Here is an 18,863-nt window from a genome sequence, read left to right on the forward strand (position 1 = left end):
ATATTATTGGTTATGGAAAAAGGTTAACCGGTTAATGATTTTTGTAACCTCTTGCATCCCTAGTAAAAATGTGTGTGCGTATGGAAAGGCCTTGTCCATATACACATGCATGCCAAATATGAAATTGCTATCTGAAGCGACATAGATGTAATGAGCATTTTTCAAAACCTAAATGCAAAGTGTGACAGACAGACAGACGGATGGACGGACGAACAGTCCGATCACTATATGCCCTCCTTCAGGGGCATATAAAACATGTTGGGGAATTTTTTCGAAGAGAATTTTGTTTTCTATTACGTAGCGCGTTTTACTACATCGTTTTTAGGTGGGAATAAAATTCAGGTACAGTCTTAATTTGTTGGCAATTTGTTAGTATATTTTTCTTACCCAGGTACTTCTAAGTACACTTAAGAGTACCGAAGGGTTCATTTAAGTAGTACCCGAGCCGACAATGACCAATCGAGCTAAAATTACTTTAAATTCAAAACAATCTGGAACAAAATGATTTTATTAAATTATACCAAGTAACAGAGACATTGACCTGTTCAAGCTGCTCATTTGCCTTCATCCTTTCAGATTCTTTCTCATTTGCTGACTGGAAGCACTGTGCCTTCAGTGTCATCAATGCAGGCTGAAATACAATCAAAACACATGCACATTAAGCCTTTAACATGTAACATATATAACTACATATTACCTTTTGCAGAGCAATCAACAAATACCATGTAACACTTTTCATTGATTTTGACTAGTGTAATCTGCATTTGACCCGGCAGTCACCTTTAAAGTTCAAGCCAAGGGTCATCCAATGTGAATACCTTAAAAAAATATTTGGTACCATAAATTTCTGATCACCAGAATTAGGGAAATATGTCAGAGATTTTTCTGTGGAGAAGAACAGCAAAAGGGTGTCTTCTCTAAGCAACATACATGTAATTTTCTAAAAATTGACTTTATAATTTAACCACAATTTGCTTGTAAGTTCCTTATACAAAACTTGTTGCATTAATTTCCCTGACAGCAAGTGTCTTGGACCCATCTGCAGACTCTGACAAAATAAATATGTTTAGATTGCATAAAAACATACAGTACAGCCAAAGCGGAACAAACGTATTTCGCGATCCGCGGCAAGGCGAAACGAGTCGATGCCGCGTCAGTCGTTGAAGCCGCGTCAGTATGCGGCGGCAAGTCGCTTTTCGCCGCGAAACTTCGCATCTGTCCGCCGAGGCATGCCGCGATCCGCGGCATGATGCCCAGTCAATGCGCATCATGAAATAAAAAATCTTTTTAAAATTATTAGTTACATGTAGTTAACAAATTTTGAAAGAACAATTATAATAATAAAAATCATAATAAATTTATAGTACGCGGATTGTATTATCATATACATGTAAGCATAGTTAATGTGTCCGGCCAATTAAGTTTGTTTCCCGCCCGTAGTGTATGTATTTCACACATAAACAAGGTCACGTAATTATGTTTTCGCACATACAAGTGGTCAAGGCTCCAGCATATGGTGGATTTATAAATTAATTGCATGTTGATTCTGCTATTATATTTTAGCTGAGAAAATTAGCAGTTTGAAGCCACATCAATAATCAAGACGGTGACGACGTATTTGTTGTTTTGTTAATTATCAGCTTATTATAACTATTGTTTGAATATGCGTATATAAACACGTTTTATTTTGTTCATATTATACAGTTAATATCGCTACTAATTACCCGATAATCCCGTATATTCCAGTTTTAAAGCAAATGCTGGTAAATATTCACGATACACAAACATTCTCGATATTTCCTTAAGTATCAAATACATTTTGGCAATTGTTACTATTTATAGAGATGATGAAATAACGTCTAATCGGGGCGTTTTTTTTCCCCACTGAACACGCGATTTACGCCTGACGTGATGTTCATGTATTTATACAACACAAAATACACCCAACTTTCCAAACGACGTTCTACATGTCTGCATAATTTTCGCGCGCTTTTTATGAAACAAAGGATATTTTAGCACTGTTTATTTGAGGCTAGAATTTGCCAAAGGACGCGTTAGCATTAAAATTCGGAAGTGTGTTTCGGATTACAAATTTAATAATGATAATCGAACGAAACATAAACAGTTGCGCGTAATTAATTCTACGCTACACATACATGTATGTACATGTAGGTGGATATCTTTTCACTCGATCCGCCGCGTACGTATGCGGCGGATTTACTCCGCGAAAGTACGCGAGGTTAATACAGTCTCGGCGTCGTTGCGCGGATCGATGCCGAGTGCCACGGCGATACGCCGCGTGAACACACCATTCGGCCGCCGCGGACTAATAATCTGGCCGTGGTGTAGCCGCGGATTTTGTTTGTGCCGCTTTGGCTGTACTGTATTAATCAATTGGTCTCATGCACTTAATATGTATAAATCAGGCTTTTCCCAAGTTGGTTTTGGTTATACCACAGCTGCACAGTTGTTCCGGAACTTTCAATTAAAAGTTGAAAGCCTTCCGCTCACCCGATAAATTCCACCCACGAGCCAGATAACCATTCTCCATCCACGTCACCAACCTATTATTCTCTTTATATTGTGCTGAAGTGCACTGTTGTGTTTTTCAGATCATTTTTTGCATTCTATTTTGTGCTGTATTAATTTGCCTGTTTTTATAATATGTGACCTCAAGGAAATAGAGACAAAATAAATAGATAATACAACACAATATATATCAAACGCTCCCAACTAGTGATATTTTATTTTTTTATACAAGAAAAACAGTATATATCCAGTTATGAATACATTAGCGTTTATACATATGACAGGTGAATGGCACAATGGCAGCACAATATTGTTATACAAGAGCATTGAACTTTTTTATCATGCTGTCCATTTGAAATACTTGACTTAGAGAGCACATTTATTGTATCATGACCGCAGATTAAACTGTTCAATCAAGTAAAGAGTAGTTTAAAATGGGCTTTTAATAATAAAACAAAGAAAAATATTTTGTGTATTTATTATTTATTTATATGTTTATTTCCTGAAAATTTGAAAATGCATGCAATTCAGCAGCACTTCTTTTGTGACTGCTTTTTCCTTCGGGTTTCCTCCTTTATTAATTGGGACTATTTTCAAAATAAGGAGTGCCAGGATTCTGGTTTTAAAAATCCTAGTGGGATCTCTTATGTTTGTTTATTAAAAACCTTGTATATAGAGATTATTGCTCTCTTCATTTTTCGAATCCCTTCTTTAATGAAGAATGGTACACTTCTCCCATGATTTGTTACAAAATGAACACGCATATTATTTGAATTCTATAAGAAAAAGTTATTATTTTGGGTACAATCAGTGAATAAAAATGTTGAACAATGCTATTGGGTAGGTGACATTATTTGACTAATGGATTTAAGACTCAGAGAAATTTCCAGCTAAAAGTCCAGATGGTTACAGATGTCACGTAATTACACATTATTCCTTGATAATACACAGTAACAACCAAAGTTCATTTCTGTTTTCATCGAGATTTATTTCTGTTAAATAATTTCTAACCCAACGCTTACTAATGTTCATGAGAAACAATTTTACAGCGCGGCGGCCAATTTGCCGCCACGTCAAGAAAGCGTGACTACTCTACTCGATTGTCTCGAATGGGTTCAATGGCTCTAGGTCCGTTAAAATTACTCCGCTTTTATACCAATTTCGTTACGTATTGCCTAATTCGTGACCCACGCCTGTCATCAAGTAATGGGCGTCAAACGTGTGCATACCGGACTTTTACGCCTCTGTACTCGCGGGTCTCCATTTAATTTGACATCTCCAATTTGTATTGCTTAATGTACCTACTAATTGTTTATATGCATTTTGCGAGTCACGATTCTTATATTTTTCTGTTCGTTACATATTACTGAAATATATCTATTATCCTTTCATAAAATAAACTCATAATAATAAAATACATTGCATATACATTTTACTGAAATATACCCATTATAACCCGTTACATTACACAGAGTTCACTAAGTTAATTTATATTCATGCCCACAATTGAAGTTTAAAAGGTCTTGAGAAGTGAACTTGTTAGTCAGGTTTTCATAATTTTCAGATGGTTTTCAAAAGCGCTGCAACATATAATACTTGTTTGTACACTTACAATATCAAGTAAGATTTTGGTTTCAACAAAATTTATCATTAAATTGCAATGGTGATTATTCTTTTACCTGACCTGGGAGTTTATTATGCCGGACAAACACACTTTTCCATATAAATAGAACCTTTTCACAATAAGCCAAAGTTGATATCAGCACTAAGTCACATTACTAGCAGAATTCCAGAGCAAAGCTGAATGTGATGCCATTTCTAATAATGCCGCGCAACGCCACATCTGATTTCGATCGTTCACGCTTTTGAAAATTTGGCGACATATCAATATTGAAAACACAAGATGACATCATCAAATATAGATGTAAATATATACTTACAATTTTAATTCAATACATTAAATAAATTTCTTGATTAAAGAATAGATCTTCTTGTTTTTATTCAATTGATTGGACAAATTTTGGCACTCTTTATTGCAGCATTTTTATTGCGGTGTTCAATCTGAGACATAAATAACGTCTACGTCTCTGGTTTATTCAAAGATCTATCAATACTCTTGATTATTGCCAGCTAGATGGAATAGAAAACTTGTAACCATACAACAACTCACAAAACACAGACTGACATTATGCCATTCTTTCAACAATAAAAAACCAACAAACAAGCTGAAACATAAATGCATGTAGTGCTGTTTAATATTTAGGCGATGTGTATATACTGCTTATGCATGTTTTATTTCTTAGTGCTGTTTCTTACATGTTCCCACAAATGTGCTACGTAAAAACACTCTTATTTGATATAAATTTATTACACATAATTTGTCTGATTTTATGTGTTACTGGTCTATTGTCTACTTACAACTATCATAGACAAGTAAATGTAATCAATCATAATAATTAGTATTGGCAAAATAATGCTTCTGGAAGCACTTCATTTCTATACATGATATTTATGTAACTTAATAATAATTAAACAACACCATTAACAATGTTTGCATCAAACATATCTGACATTTTAAGCATCATTTCCCCTTCAAGGTGAGGGTAACAAGAAGGAAGTAAAACAACACTAAGTTAAGATGACCTTGAATTAAAACATCCGCAAAAAGGTCATAACTGCCACAATTTAAGTATTCCATGTTTGTTTTTACAAAATGCATTTATTAATTATAGTTAAAAACAGAGTTTTTGAAATTAAAATGTACGTTTATTATCAGACAAAGTGTTCTTCTGAATCAAAAAAACAACAACAAGAGATGTGTTTGTCAGAAACACAATGCCCCCTAATGCGCCGCTTTTTGTTGTTGTTGACCTTTGACCTTGAAGGATGACCTTGACCTTTCACCACTCAAAACGTGCAGCTCCATGAGATACACATGCATGCCAAATATCAAGTTGCTATGTTCAATATTTCAAAAGTTATTGCAAAACTTGAATATAAGGTTAAAGTTTTGGTGACAGAATGACGGAATGACAGACAGGCCAAAAACAATATACCCCCGATCATTCGATCCAGGGGCATAAAAATCATCTTGAAAAGAAATTGTGCAGTTTAACTTTGTTACACTTGGTGACAGTTGTTAATATCTTAAATTCTGTGAAAACCATCAAGAAAAATATAATATCGGTAAAAATGAAGGATTCTTTTCAACAGTTTTTGGACTGTACGCCCCTTTTGAGACCTTTTTATCTTAGGCCGTTTTTTGCTCAGGGTCGTTTCAACCAAAATTCCTTTCTGACTTCCATAGCCAATCTTAACCTTTAAATGTCAAAACTTTCTGTCAAACAAAATGGTCAGGTGAAAGGTTCAAAAAGTTATTAAATAAGGAAATTAAGAAAATAAATAAGAACTTACAAAGACCTTTTTTATGACCTCCTCTTCTGTATAGATCTTTGTAACAGATGAATATTAAATTATTTTTTTTTTATTATTGAAAATGACAGCAATATGAAGTCTATGATTAATTAATCTTAATATTCCGTTTAAAGTGTCAATTAAAAAAAAATCATTGTGGAATCACTATAAGCTTCATGTTACAGCTATATGATTAAATGTGATTCAATGGAATTGGAACGCAAGCACTTTTTATGGAGCTTTTTTCAAGATGTTTTTTACAGATGATAAGCCTTAAATAGAAAGTGGTAACTCAATGCTTTACATCCCTATATATGGTGTGTTGTTCTTTGAAATTTATGATTGCATGTCTGTAATGGGTGTGTCAGTGATAGTTATCACGGAGTGCCTTTTGTTGTAAATCCTTGATAATATCTTTTAGTATTCAATGTGTTTCTTACATTTGAGTTTCTTCAAATAGTTTCAGAAATAGGTCACATTTCCGTGATTTTTGTTGCTTTAGATTTTACAGATTTTAACTATGAAAAATTGGCATTAAATGAAACATAATAAATAAGATTACACATAACAGTATTCTATTTGTTTAAAGTGCATGTTAAACTGCACTGTTAAATTTAAATTAATAAGGTGCTTCTTAAATTTTTACCCAGAGTCTCATGTTACTATCATATTTTTTTAAAAGTCTTAATGAAGAAAACGTTGTAGCCAAATAGAATTTTCTTCAGCCAAATAGGTCAATTTGTAGCGAATGGCAGAGTTAGCCCTGACTCTTCTTACCAATAAGTTAATGTTCAATTTTTACTTGCAATAATCTTTAAAAAATTTATTCAAAATTTAAACTTAGATATTTTAAATGTTATGAAATAAATGTTGTTTTTTTTAAATATATTTAATATCATACTGGGCATTTTTTTAAGGTATTTCAAAATAGATTATTACTTAATGCATTTTCTATTTCCTGTTGCTTTTTGTTATAAACCTGCTTAAAGAAATTATACTGGCATGTGCGTTTGAATCTATAGGTTTAAGTTTAACATGAGAATGTTGAATGCCATTATGTTTTTCCAATCATTAGTTTTATATTGTTGGAAGACACAATCTGAAGATAATTATAGTTAACATCAAAAGTTAATCAGAACAAGATGTTTTTGTGAAACACTATGTCCCCCCTCCCACATATATTCGATCTTTGACCTTGAAGGATGACCTTGACCTTTCATCACTCAAAATGTGCAGCTCCATAAAATACACATACATGCCAAATATCAAGTTGCTATCTTCAATTTTGAAAAAGTTATGGCCAATGTTAAAGTTTGACGCAAACAAGCCAACCAACAAACAGACAGTGAAAAAACAATATGTCCCCCAATATAAACTTGGGGACATTAAAACAGTGAAAAACTATTTTTCTAAAATATGATTTAAATAATTAAACTTGTCAAAACTGTCAACATAATCAAAGGACTAGTATTAAGAGCTCACGAATATATTAGTTTTAATATCATATAATATTGCTCAGTAAACATTTGACATTTAATTTTCGCAACTTTAAAGGTTTATTTCTGACAAAAATACTCCATCTGATTTGTAAGCATTCCAAGTATAACATTAATATTTTTATTGGACCAATTAGATGGAATGAGCGCTGTATAACATTTCTTATCCATTTAATAGGAAAAGGTTGGCAATTGTTGTGGAAATTGGTCCGATTTTCGGGAAAAACTGTTAATGGTAACTTTTGTCACTGGAAAACAGCCGAATATAGATGGTAATTTTAATAATTACTTTCCACATAAAGATCATTTATATGTTCAGTTTAAAATACAAAAATATGTCGTTTAAAGGAAGAGCTTTTCACTATTTTGCAAAATCACACTTAAACAAGCGACAAAATTGTCACAAAACCAGGTTTTTCAGTTGAGAAAAGTCTGATAAAGAGAGACAATTCAAAATGTGTATTGTTAACCCCCTTGTGTAAAATTGACCTTGATTTCAATTAGAAAACAATGGCTGTTTGTAAAACATGCATGCCCCCCCATATGGGCTGTCAGTTGTAGTGGAATCCATTGTGTGAATACGTTTTTTGTCACTGGGACCTTGACCTTTGACCTAGTGACCTGAAAATCAATAGAGGTCATCTGCCAGTCATGATAAAAGTTCCTATGAAGTTTCATGATCCTAGACATAAGCATTCTTGAGTAATCATCCAGAAACCATTTTACTTTTTCAAGTCACTGTGACGTTGACCTTTGACCTAGTGACCTGAAAATCAATAGGGGTCATCTGCCAGTCATGATCAATGTATCTATGAAGTTTCATGATCCTAGGCCTAAGCGTTCTTGAGTTATCATCTGGAAACCATTTTACTATTTCAAGTCACTGTGACCTTGACCTTTGACCTAGTGAACTGAAAATCAATAGGAGTCATCTTCCAGTCATGATCAATGTACCTATGAAGTTTCATGATCCTAGGCCTAAGCGTTCTTGAGTCATCATCCAGAAACCATCTGGTGGACGGACCGACCGACGGACCAACTTACATGTGCAAAACAATATACCCCCTCTTCTTTGAAGGGGGGGGGGGGGGGGGGGGGGGGCATAAAAAAGTCTGATAAAGAGAGACAACTCAAAATCAAAATGTGCATTATTACTGATTGTTCATAGTTCCATAGTTGTTTCAAAATTAATCTATTTTTAGTTGTGGAGACCTTGACCTTGGAGATATTGACGTAATTCTTTCGTGCGACACACTGTCCAATAATTGTGAACAAATGTGCCAAATGATATTAAAATGTCACAATTCATGACATAGTAATGGTCCAGACACGCTCATTTATGGCCATTTTTTAGCTTCAAACTCAAATTAAGACCTTGACCTTGGAGATATCAACTTGATTCTTTCACGCGACACAACGTCTAATGATGGTGAACAAATGTGCCAAATGATTTTAAAATCTCACAACGAATCACAAAGTAATGGCCCGGACATGCTCATTTATGGCCATTTTTGACCTTCAAACTCAAATTGTGACCTTGACCTTGGAGATATCGACGTAATTCTTTCGCGCATCACACCGTCTAATGATGGTGAATTAATGTACCAAATGATTTTAAAATCTGACAATGAACGACAAAGTTATGGCCCGGACAAGCTCATTTATGGCCATTTCTGCCCTTCAAACTCAAATTGTGACCTTGACCTTGGAGATATTGACGTAATTCTTTCGCGCGACACACCGTCTAATGATGGTGAACAAACGTGCCAAATGATTTTAAAATCTGACAATGAATGACAAAGTTATGGCCCGGACATGCTCATTTATGGCCATGTTTGACCTTCAAACTAAAATTAAGACCTTGACCTTGGAGATATCGACGTAATTCTTTTGCGCGACACACTGTCTAATGAAAGTGAACAAACGTGCCAAATGATTTTAAAATCTGACAATGAACGACAGAGTAATGGCCCGGACAAGCTTGTTCCGCCCGCCAGCCGACATTCGCCAATCAAATAACCAGTTTTTTTCTTCGATAAACCTGGTTAAAAACAACAAATATCCTCGATTCCAAAGACATAATATATAATATTGAACAAGGCTATTGTCAAGCAATATGGTCCCCTACCAGCTCCACAATTGTCAGAAATTCCACCATTTTCAGATGATTTTTTTGGGGGGTTGCCATAGCAACCACAAATTTTGACGTAGGAACAAAATGAAATTACGTGCATAATGTCCGCATTGCCATCTATATATGTTGCATGTTTCATGAAAAAATATTAAAAACTTTTAAAGTTATCGCAGGATCCAGAAAACCACCATTTTCAGCAGTATTTCTAGTCTATTTGTTGCCATAGCAACCAGAATTTTTGACGTAGGAACAAAATGAAATGACGTGCATAATTTCCATATTGCCATCTATCCATGTTTCAAGATTTTTGAAAAAAATTTAAGAACTTTTAAAGTTATCGCAGGATCCAGAAAAGTGTGACACACAGACTCGCAGACAGACAGACAGACAGACACACAGAGTGCAAACCAAAAGTCCCCTCCGGTGAAACCAGTAGGGGACAACAAGAAAAACTGCACTAAAGACTAAAAAAATGTTTTTAAAAAATTGTTTTCTTTATATGATCTGATTATCTATTAAACTTTATATTTGTAAAAGTTTTAATTGTTCATTTTTAAAATATATTATAAAATATAATGAATGTTCAATATTATGTTCAATATTATCACTAAATGATTACACTTGTATGTAGTTTCAATCTAAACTAGAGCTTTTCACAGACGTGACGAATACCCCCACATCCCGCATTGACACAGAATATTTGGCATGTTGTCTTCACAAAAAACAGCGAACACCATGCTCAATGTTTAAAATGCATCAAGTGACCCTGTGACCTAGTTTCTGACCCGGCATGGCCCATGTTCGAACTAGACCTATACATCTACTAGATACAATTTCTGACCAAGTGTGGTGAAGATCGGATGAAAACTACTTAAATGAGAAAGCGGACACCATGCTCAATGTTCAAAACGCATTAAAGGACCCCATGACCTAGTTTTTGACCTGCAATGACCCATGTTAGAACTTGGCCTAGACATCATCTAGATACAACTTCTGACCAAGTTTGATGAAGCTCAGATGAAAACTACTTGAATTATGGCCCTATTCCACTACAAAAACAAGCCCACGATTCGCTACGATTTATCACATTTATTAATTCGGGTAGACTCGTGACAGTCAACGATTCAGTAAAGACACTGTAACGATTGAGTTACGAATAATCGTGGGGTTCGGTTGAAGTCTTTCGAATAGGGTCGCGACTTCACTACGCTGTGTAAGAATCTACTGCTACTGCACTACGAACAATGCAGATCGGTCACCACTAAGCTAGGACCTCACCGAAAGCACCAATGAATTAGGCACCAATATTGATCTAAAACGCGAGAATCTTAGCAGACTCGCAACTCACTCGGGGTGAACTCATTAGTCTTGACAAAGTCGTAGCTGATTCGTAGACAGATCACGTGATCACCGATTTCCCGACTGAGTCACGAATTACCCATGATTCCATTACGACGCCCAAGAATGCACTAAAACGCTGTTACGAGTCAACCGCGATTAAATTCAATCTTGAAGGTCCAGGCCAAATTTTTAACACGCTCAAAATCTGGCCCCGATTTTTCAGGAACTCATGAGGTTGCAGGAATCACTTACGACCGGCCCACGACTAGCTACGAATGAGTTAAGACCTTCGCCGATTGAGCTACAAATGTCCCCGATCTCAAAATAATGGAAATCAAGACAAATCGTGGGGAATCGGGTCGTAGTGGAATACCCATATTAGAGAGCGTACACCATGCTCAATGTTTAAAACGCACTAAGTGACCCCGTGACCTAGTTTTTGAACCGGAATGACCCATTTTCGAACTTGACCTAGACATCACATACAACATTTGGCCAAGTTTGGTGAAGATCGGATGAAAACAACTTGAATTAGAGAGCGGACACTTTATACGGACCAACAGACCGACAAACAGACAGACCAACCGACTGACAGACAAGCTCACTCCTATATAACCCCCTAAACTTCGTTTGTGGTGGTATAATTACTTGTGCCTTTGACTAGTTTATATACGTTACAACTATCTTTGTCATCTCTTTGATGCAAATTCATTTTTATACATTTGTACATATGTTATTGTTCTATGTTTGTATATGATTTGTACATCTCTGAAAAATTGAGCATAAAAAGCTATTGATTCTTAATATTCTGAATCTCCTATTTATAAAGCCAACATCTTTTAACTCAGGTGAATGAACAAACATAAAAGTTCAAAAGTAAAGAAGCAAAACAGTGACAAAGGGGGTAAAAATCTGATGACGTTAAGAGTAAACACAATTATAGGAACCACTATGTTGCATAATTGAAGTTACACATTTTAAATGTAAAAGTTAATAGGAAACCAAGGAAAAATCTTATTTATGTATTAAACAAATAAAATTGACATTTTAAGTAAAAATATGCTATATTTGCAGAAATATTGATACCTTTAATTTCAAGAAGTGCATGGGGCCAAAGACACTCACCAGAGACCTAAAAACTAAACTATTTTCAGAAAAGTATAACAAAATGTACTATGCTTGATAAAGGTGAATGGTAAAAAATTCCACATGCAAAAGTTACATGTATGTGAGAACAAGAGATTGGCAAGATATATGGTGCCCTACTGGTGAAACTCCACGATTGTCAGATTTTTTAATATTTGTTGCTATAGCAACCAGAATTCTTGACGTAGGAACAAAATGAAATGAAATGCACAATCTCCATATTGCCATCTGTCCATATTTCAAGTTTCATGAAAAAATATGAAGAACTTTTAAAGTTATCACAGGATCCAGAAAAATGACAGGATCCACCATTTTCAGCAATATTTTTTGTCTATTTGTTGCCATAGCAACCAGAATTCTTGACGTAGGAACAAAATGAAATGACGTGCATAATTTCCATATTGCAATCTGTCCATGTTTCAAGTTTCATGAAAAAATATGAAGAACTTTTAAAGTTATCGCAGGATCCATCAAAGTGTGACAGACTGACGCACATGCATTCCAAATATCGAGTTGCTATCTTTAATATTACAAAAGTTATGACCAAGGTTAAAGTTTTGGGACACACACATACAATGAATGAATGACTGACTGACTGACAGGCCAAAAACAAACAAATGAATCTGCACTTCAAACAAAATCAATGTCAGCTCAAAATATAATTTTTTTACAGATATTTAATAAAAAGCTACAGATATGTGACATATTTAAGAATTAGCCTATCTCACGTACCTTGACTGTGAAATGGAAGTCATTGACATCGCTGTACATGGGTTTCTTCATCTCGTAGTCTATGCCACACGAATGCTCTGCTGTGATTGGTATCAGCTTAAGGGCCTGGGCTATCTTGTTGTATTGCTGACATTTGGACTCGCACTGAAAGAACAGGCAAATGTACCCACACAGGCATAACACCTCTACTTAAACCTCAGGGTATCATAGAGGTGGAACAAATATCTTACAGCACGTGAAAACTTAAGTATTCATAATTTTCGTGAAAACTTGAGTATTTGTTTTTTTGCAGAATCCATGCATTTAGTGAGGTTTAATATTAAAGTTGTTTTTTCAGAGATATACAAAATGCTATGAAGATAAACTAAACGATCATGTCACTCCAGTCACTTAAAACAGACAAGATATTTTATGTTTCTTTTGTTTCCAAGTAAATGGAATCTCTTTACTTGTTCATTATTGTGCATGTTTTGAGCACAGGTTTCCCACAGACAAATATAAAATATTAAGATGTTTCGGGCTACAGTTTTACATGCAGCGAAATATTTTATTCGTTGTTGAGCAATATAGAATGCCCCTTATTAATAACTGGGTGGCTCTGTAACTACTGGTCCTACTGAACACTCCAGGATTTGTCAATCATCATTTGCAACCTTTTTTATCCACCTTATTATCCTCATACCTCCCTTAAACAAACTGCCTGGATTTATATAGATCTTGGAAACTGCAAAGGACCTGGATATCCAGATTTTCAATTTTTAATAATTTAAGGAGCCTAGAACTTAACAAATCCATAATCACATCCACAAGTTAAAAAAACACATTCACTAATTTTGCATTTGATTTAAAAACAAGATGACAACATATATTAGGCCCCTAGATAGCCTGTGCTTACCTCCTCTAGTTCCTTGGAGAGGCTGATCTCAGTCTTCCAGATGTCCTCGTTCATCCTCTGTATGGAACGCTCAAGCTCCTCCTTCTGGCGCCGCAACTCTCTACCTATAACAGGCACCAACACACGGTTAATGCAACTCTCTACCTATAACAGGCACCAACACACAGTTAATGCAACTTGCAACAAGAGCACCGCCTTGCGGGTGCAGGCCGCTCATCTATTTTTCTTTTTAAAGGTGAAGGGACCTATCTCGATTTCAATCACTAAGAAAGGAGGGGTGGAGTGGAAGGGGGTGTAAAGTGTGGGGGTGTGGTCATTTATTACATTTTCTTCCATAAAAATTAAAAAAAAAAGCATTATTTTGGGGGGGGGGGGGGGGATTCTTGGGTGGGATGGTTTGACAGTATTTCAAAAACAAGAGCTGTCAGAGGACAGCGCGCTCGATTATTCGAGTGCTTGACAGTATAATGAAGCCATCACGGGGAAATTGTTCATATTCAATAATTTATTAGTTGATCTTTCAAAAATAAAAATAGGAAAAAAAAATTTTTTTTTTGGGGGGGTTGAGAGGGGGTATAATGTGGGGTGTGGTAATTTATAAGATGATGTTTAATTTATAAGATGATGTTGGTCAACAAGTATGCAAAATATGAAAGCAATATGTCAATGGAAAATGAAAATAAATGGGGTAGTACGAAAACTTAAACATTTGCTGCATATTCTAAGTGTAAAAGGGGCCATAATTATGTCAAAATGCTTGATACAGTGGTCTGCTCTTGTTTATAGGTTGGGGGCATGTTGGTAAACAAGTATGCAAAATATAAAAGCAATATGTCAAAGGATATAGGAAATATTTGGGGTAGTCGCAAACTTAAACATAGATTTATCAATAATATGCATATTCTAAGTATAAAAGGGGCAATAATTATGACAAAATGCTTGATAGAGTTGTCTGCTCATGTGTATAGGTTGGGTAGATGTTGGTAAACAAGTATGCAAAATATGAAAGCAATGTGTCAAGGGACAATGAAAATAAATGGGGTAGTACGAAAACTTTAACATTTGCTGCATATTCTAAGTGGAAAAGGAGCCATAATAATGACAAAATGCTTGATTGAGTTGTCTGCTCTTGTTTATAGGTTGGGGTCATGTTGGTAAACAAGTATGCAAAATATGAAAGCAATATGTCAAGGGACAATGATAATAATTGGGGTAGTACGAAAACTTTAACATTTGCATGCTAACGGAAATGCCGAAGTGAGTAGGATAGCTCCACTGTATATATTTCATATATAATAGTCGAGCTAATAAAATAATACAAAAAATATTTGTGTTTTTAACCATGTTTTTAAAAAAAAACAAGAGCACCGCCTTGCGGGTGCAGACCGCTCATCTATTTTCTTTTTAAAGGTGAAGGGACTCTCATTTTCAATCACAAAGGAGGGAGAGGTGGAGTGAAGAGGGGTTGTAGGGGTGTGGACATTTATTACGTTATCTTCCAAAATTGCGAAAAAAAAACGCAAAAAAAAAAAAAAAATGGGGGGGTGGGGTGGGGGATTCTTGGGTGCGATGGTTGGACGGTATTTCAAACATAAAATAATAAAAATAAACTATTTGTGTTTTTTAACCGTTTCAAAAAAAAAAAAAATGGGGGTGGGTGGGGGTGTGAGGTGTGGTGGTAATTTGTGAGATGATCTTTAAAAAAAAAAAAATTAGGGGGGGGGGGGGGGGGGGTTCGGGTGGGGGGCAGGGGGTTGGGGAGATTCTTGGGTGCGATGGTTGGACGGTATTTCAAATATAAAATAATAAAAATAAATATTTGTGTTTTAAACCGTTTAAAAAAAATTAATTTGGGGGGGGGGGAGATGGGGTGGGGTGGGGGGTATAGTGTGAGGGTGTGGTGGTCATTTGTGAGATGATCTTTAAAGAAAAAAAAAAAAAAAAATTAGGGGGGGGGGGGAAGGGGGGGGGGGGGGTAGGGCACAGGGGATGGTTTGGGTGGAGTCTATTGTGGTATGTCAGGTAGGAGTAGTTTTGTCAAAGTATCAATCAAATCTAATCATAAATAAAGAAATTATGGCAATTTAAGCAAAATTTAATAATTTGACCTTGAGAGTCAAGGTCATTCAAAGGTCAAGGTAAAATTCAACTTGCCAGGTACAGTAACCTCATGATAGCATGAAAGTATTTGAAGTTTGAAAGCAATAGCTTTGATACTTAAGAAGTAAAGTGGATCGAAACACAAAATTTAACCAAATATTCAAAGTTACTAAGCCATAATTCTATAAAAATGACAACCAGAGTTATGCAACTTGTCATTTACTGTCCCCTTATGATAGTTTGCGAGTGTTCAAAGTATGAAAGCACTATCTATGATACTTTAGGGGTAAAGTGGACCAAACACAAAACTTTACAAAATTTTCAATTTTCTTAGTATAAAGGGCCCATAATTCCGTCAAAATGCGAGTCAGAGTTACATAACTTTGCCTGCACAGTCCCCTTATGATAGTTAGTAAGTGTTGCAAGTATCAAAGCAATAGCTTTGATACTTTAGGAATAAAGTGGACCTAAACACAAAACTTTACCAAATTTTCAATTTTCTAAGTATAAAAAGGGCAAATAACTCTGTCAAAATGCCAGTCAGAATTACATAACTTTGCCTGCACAGTCCCCATATGATAGTTAGTAAGTGTTGCAAGTATAAAAGCAATAGCTTTGATACTAAAGGAATAAAATGGACCTAAACACAAAACTTAACAAAATTTTCAATTTTCTAAGTATAAAAAGGCCACATAATTCTGTCAAAATACCAGTCAGAGTTACATAACTTTGCCTGCACAATCCCCTTATGATAGTTAGTAAGTGCTGCAAGTATGAAAGCAATAGCTTTGATACTTAAGGAATAAAATGGACCTTAACACAAAACTTAACCAAAATTTTCAATTTTCTAAGTATAAAAAGGGCACATAATTCTGTCAAAATGCAAGCCAGAGTTATCTAGCTTTGTCTGCCCAGTCCCCTCATGATAGTAAGTAAGTGTACCAAGTTTGAATGCAATAGCATTGATACTTTATGAGAAAAGTGGCCCTAAACGCAAAACTTAACCGGACGCTGACGCTGATGCCGACGCCAAGGTGATGACAATAGCTCATTTTTTTTCTAAAAATAATAGATGAGCTAAAAAACCATTACACAGTTACTGCCACTTGCAAGAAACCATTACACAGCTACAGCCACTTGCAATAAACCATTACACAGTTACTGCAACTTGCAAGAAACCATAACACAGTTACTGCCACTTGCAAGAAACCATTACACAGTTTCTGCAACTTGCAAGAAACCATTACACAGTTACTGTAACTTGCAAGAAACCATTACACAGTTACAGCCATTTGCAATACACCATAACACAGTTACTGCCACTTACAATAAACCATTACACATACACTGCCACTTGAAATAAACCATTACACATTTATTGAAGCTTGCAAAACACTACTACACTGTCACTGCCACTTGCAATACACCACTACACTGTTATTGCCGCTTGCAATACACCATTACACAGACATTGCCACCTGTAATACACCACTACACAGACACTTCCACCTGTCAAACACTAAGCCTCTGCAGTTGTCATTAACACTCAGTCTCAACTGATACTTTATATACAAGTAAACACATGTGTGCTATGGGATTTAGAAAGAAATATTTTTCATTGAAAGGGAAAGTAAACAAGAGCTGTCACCATAGGATGACTTATGCCCCCTATAAACGCATGGTAGAAGTTATGAGCTTTTTTTGAAACCTAAACGCAGATTTCGAAACCTAAACGCGGACCCTTAGTTCAGGGTCAAGGTCACAGGGGTCGAAAGTTGTGTGCGTATGGAAAGGCCTTGTCCATATACACATGCATGCCAAATATGAAATTGCTATCTGAAGCGACATAGAAGTTATGAGCAGTTTTCGAAATCTAAACGCAAAGTGTGACGGACAGACGGACGGACAGTCTGATCACTATATGCCCTCCTTTGGGGGCATAAAAATGTCTTAGAAAATAAAAATAAATCAGAAAGCCACATAAACTAGAGAGCGGACACCATTCTCAATCCTTGAAATGCACAAAGTGACCCTGTGACCTAGTTTTTGACCTGGCATGACCCATATTCGAATTTGACTTAGATATTGTCTTGATACAACTTCTGACCAAGTTTGGTAAAGATCAGATGAAAACTACTTCAACTAGAGCTTTGTCACTGACGTGACGAATACCCCCACATGCCACCTTGACACATAATATTTTGCATGTCGTTTTCACAAAAAAAAGCGGACACCATGCTCAATTTTTAAAACGCACTAAGAGACCCCTTGACCTAGTTTTTGACCCAGAAAGGCCCATGTTTTAACTTGGCCTTAAGATCATCTCCATAAAACTTCTGACCAAGTTTTGCTAAGATTGGATGTAAACTTCTTGAATTAAGAGAGCGGACACCATGCTGAATGTTAAAAAACGCACTAAGTGACCCCGTGACCTACTTGTTCAAACTTGTCCTAGAGATCATTTAGATAAAACTTGTGACCAAGTTTGGTGAGGATTGGATGAAAACTACTTGAATTAGAGAGAGGACAACATGGTGATGTTTAAAACGCACCAAGTGACCCCGTGACCTTGTTTTTGACCCGGCATGACCCATATTCAAACTTGCCCTAGACATTATCAAGATACAACTTCTGACCAATTTTGATGAAGATTGGATAAAAACTACTTGAATTAGAGAGCGGACAACATGGTGAGGTTAATAAACACACTAAGTGACCCCGTGACCTAGTTTTTGACCCGGCATGGCCCATGTTCGAACTTGACCTACACATCATCTAGTTACAACTTCTGACCAAGTGTGATGAAGATCGGATTTAAACTACTTGAAATAGAGAGCAGACACCATGCTCAATATGTAAAACCTACTAAGTGACCCTGTGACCTAGTTTTTGATCTGGCATGGCCCATGTTTGAACTTGGCCTTCAGATCATCTAGATAAAACTTCTGACCAAGTTTGGTGAAGATCGGATGAAAACTACTTGAATTAGAGAGCAGACAAAATGCTGAAAGTTTAAAACGCACTAAGTGACCCTGTGACCTAGTTTTTGACCCGGCAAGGCCCATGTTCGAACTTG

At 35.8% G+C, this 18,863-nt stretch overlaps 1 protein-coding gene across 6 annotated transcripts in view; it reads right to left on the reverse strand.

Annotated features, from left to right (window-relative positions):
- Window positions 1-18,863, reverse strand: part of LOC127853309 (kinetochore protein NDC80 homolog) — a 100,143-nt gene that overhangs the window by 20,859 nt on the left and 60,421 nt on the right. For all 6 annotated transcript variants that reach the window (XM_052387725.1, XM_052387723.1, XM_052387724.1 and 3 more), the window contains exons 11-13: window positions 13,688-13,791; window positions 12,793-12,936; window positions 542-631 (exon numbers count right to left, since the gene is read on the reverse strand). In XM_052387725.1, coding sequence (XP_052243685.1) covers window positions 542-631; window positions 12,793-12,936; window positions 13,688-13,791 — 338 coding nt within the window. The remainder of the gene's footprint in view (window positions 1-541; window positions 632-12,792; window positions 12,937-13,687; window positions 13,792-18,863) is intronic.

The sequence above is a fragment of the Dreissena polymorpha genome, chromosome 12 (assembly GCF_020536995.1).
Source record: "Dreissena polymorpha isolate Duluth1 chromosome 12, UMN_Dpol_1.0, whole genome shotgun sequence".
In the NCBI taxonomy this organism is placed as follows: domain Eukaryota; kingdom Metazoa; phylum Mollusca; class Bivalvia; order Myida; family Dreissenidae; genus Dreissena; species Dreissena polymorpha.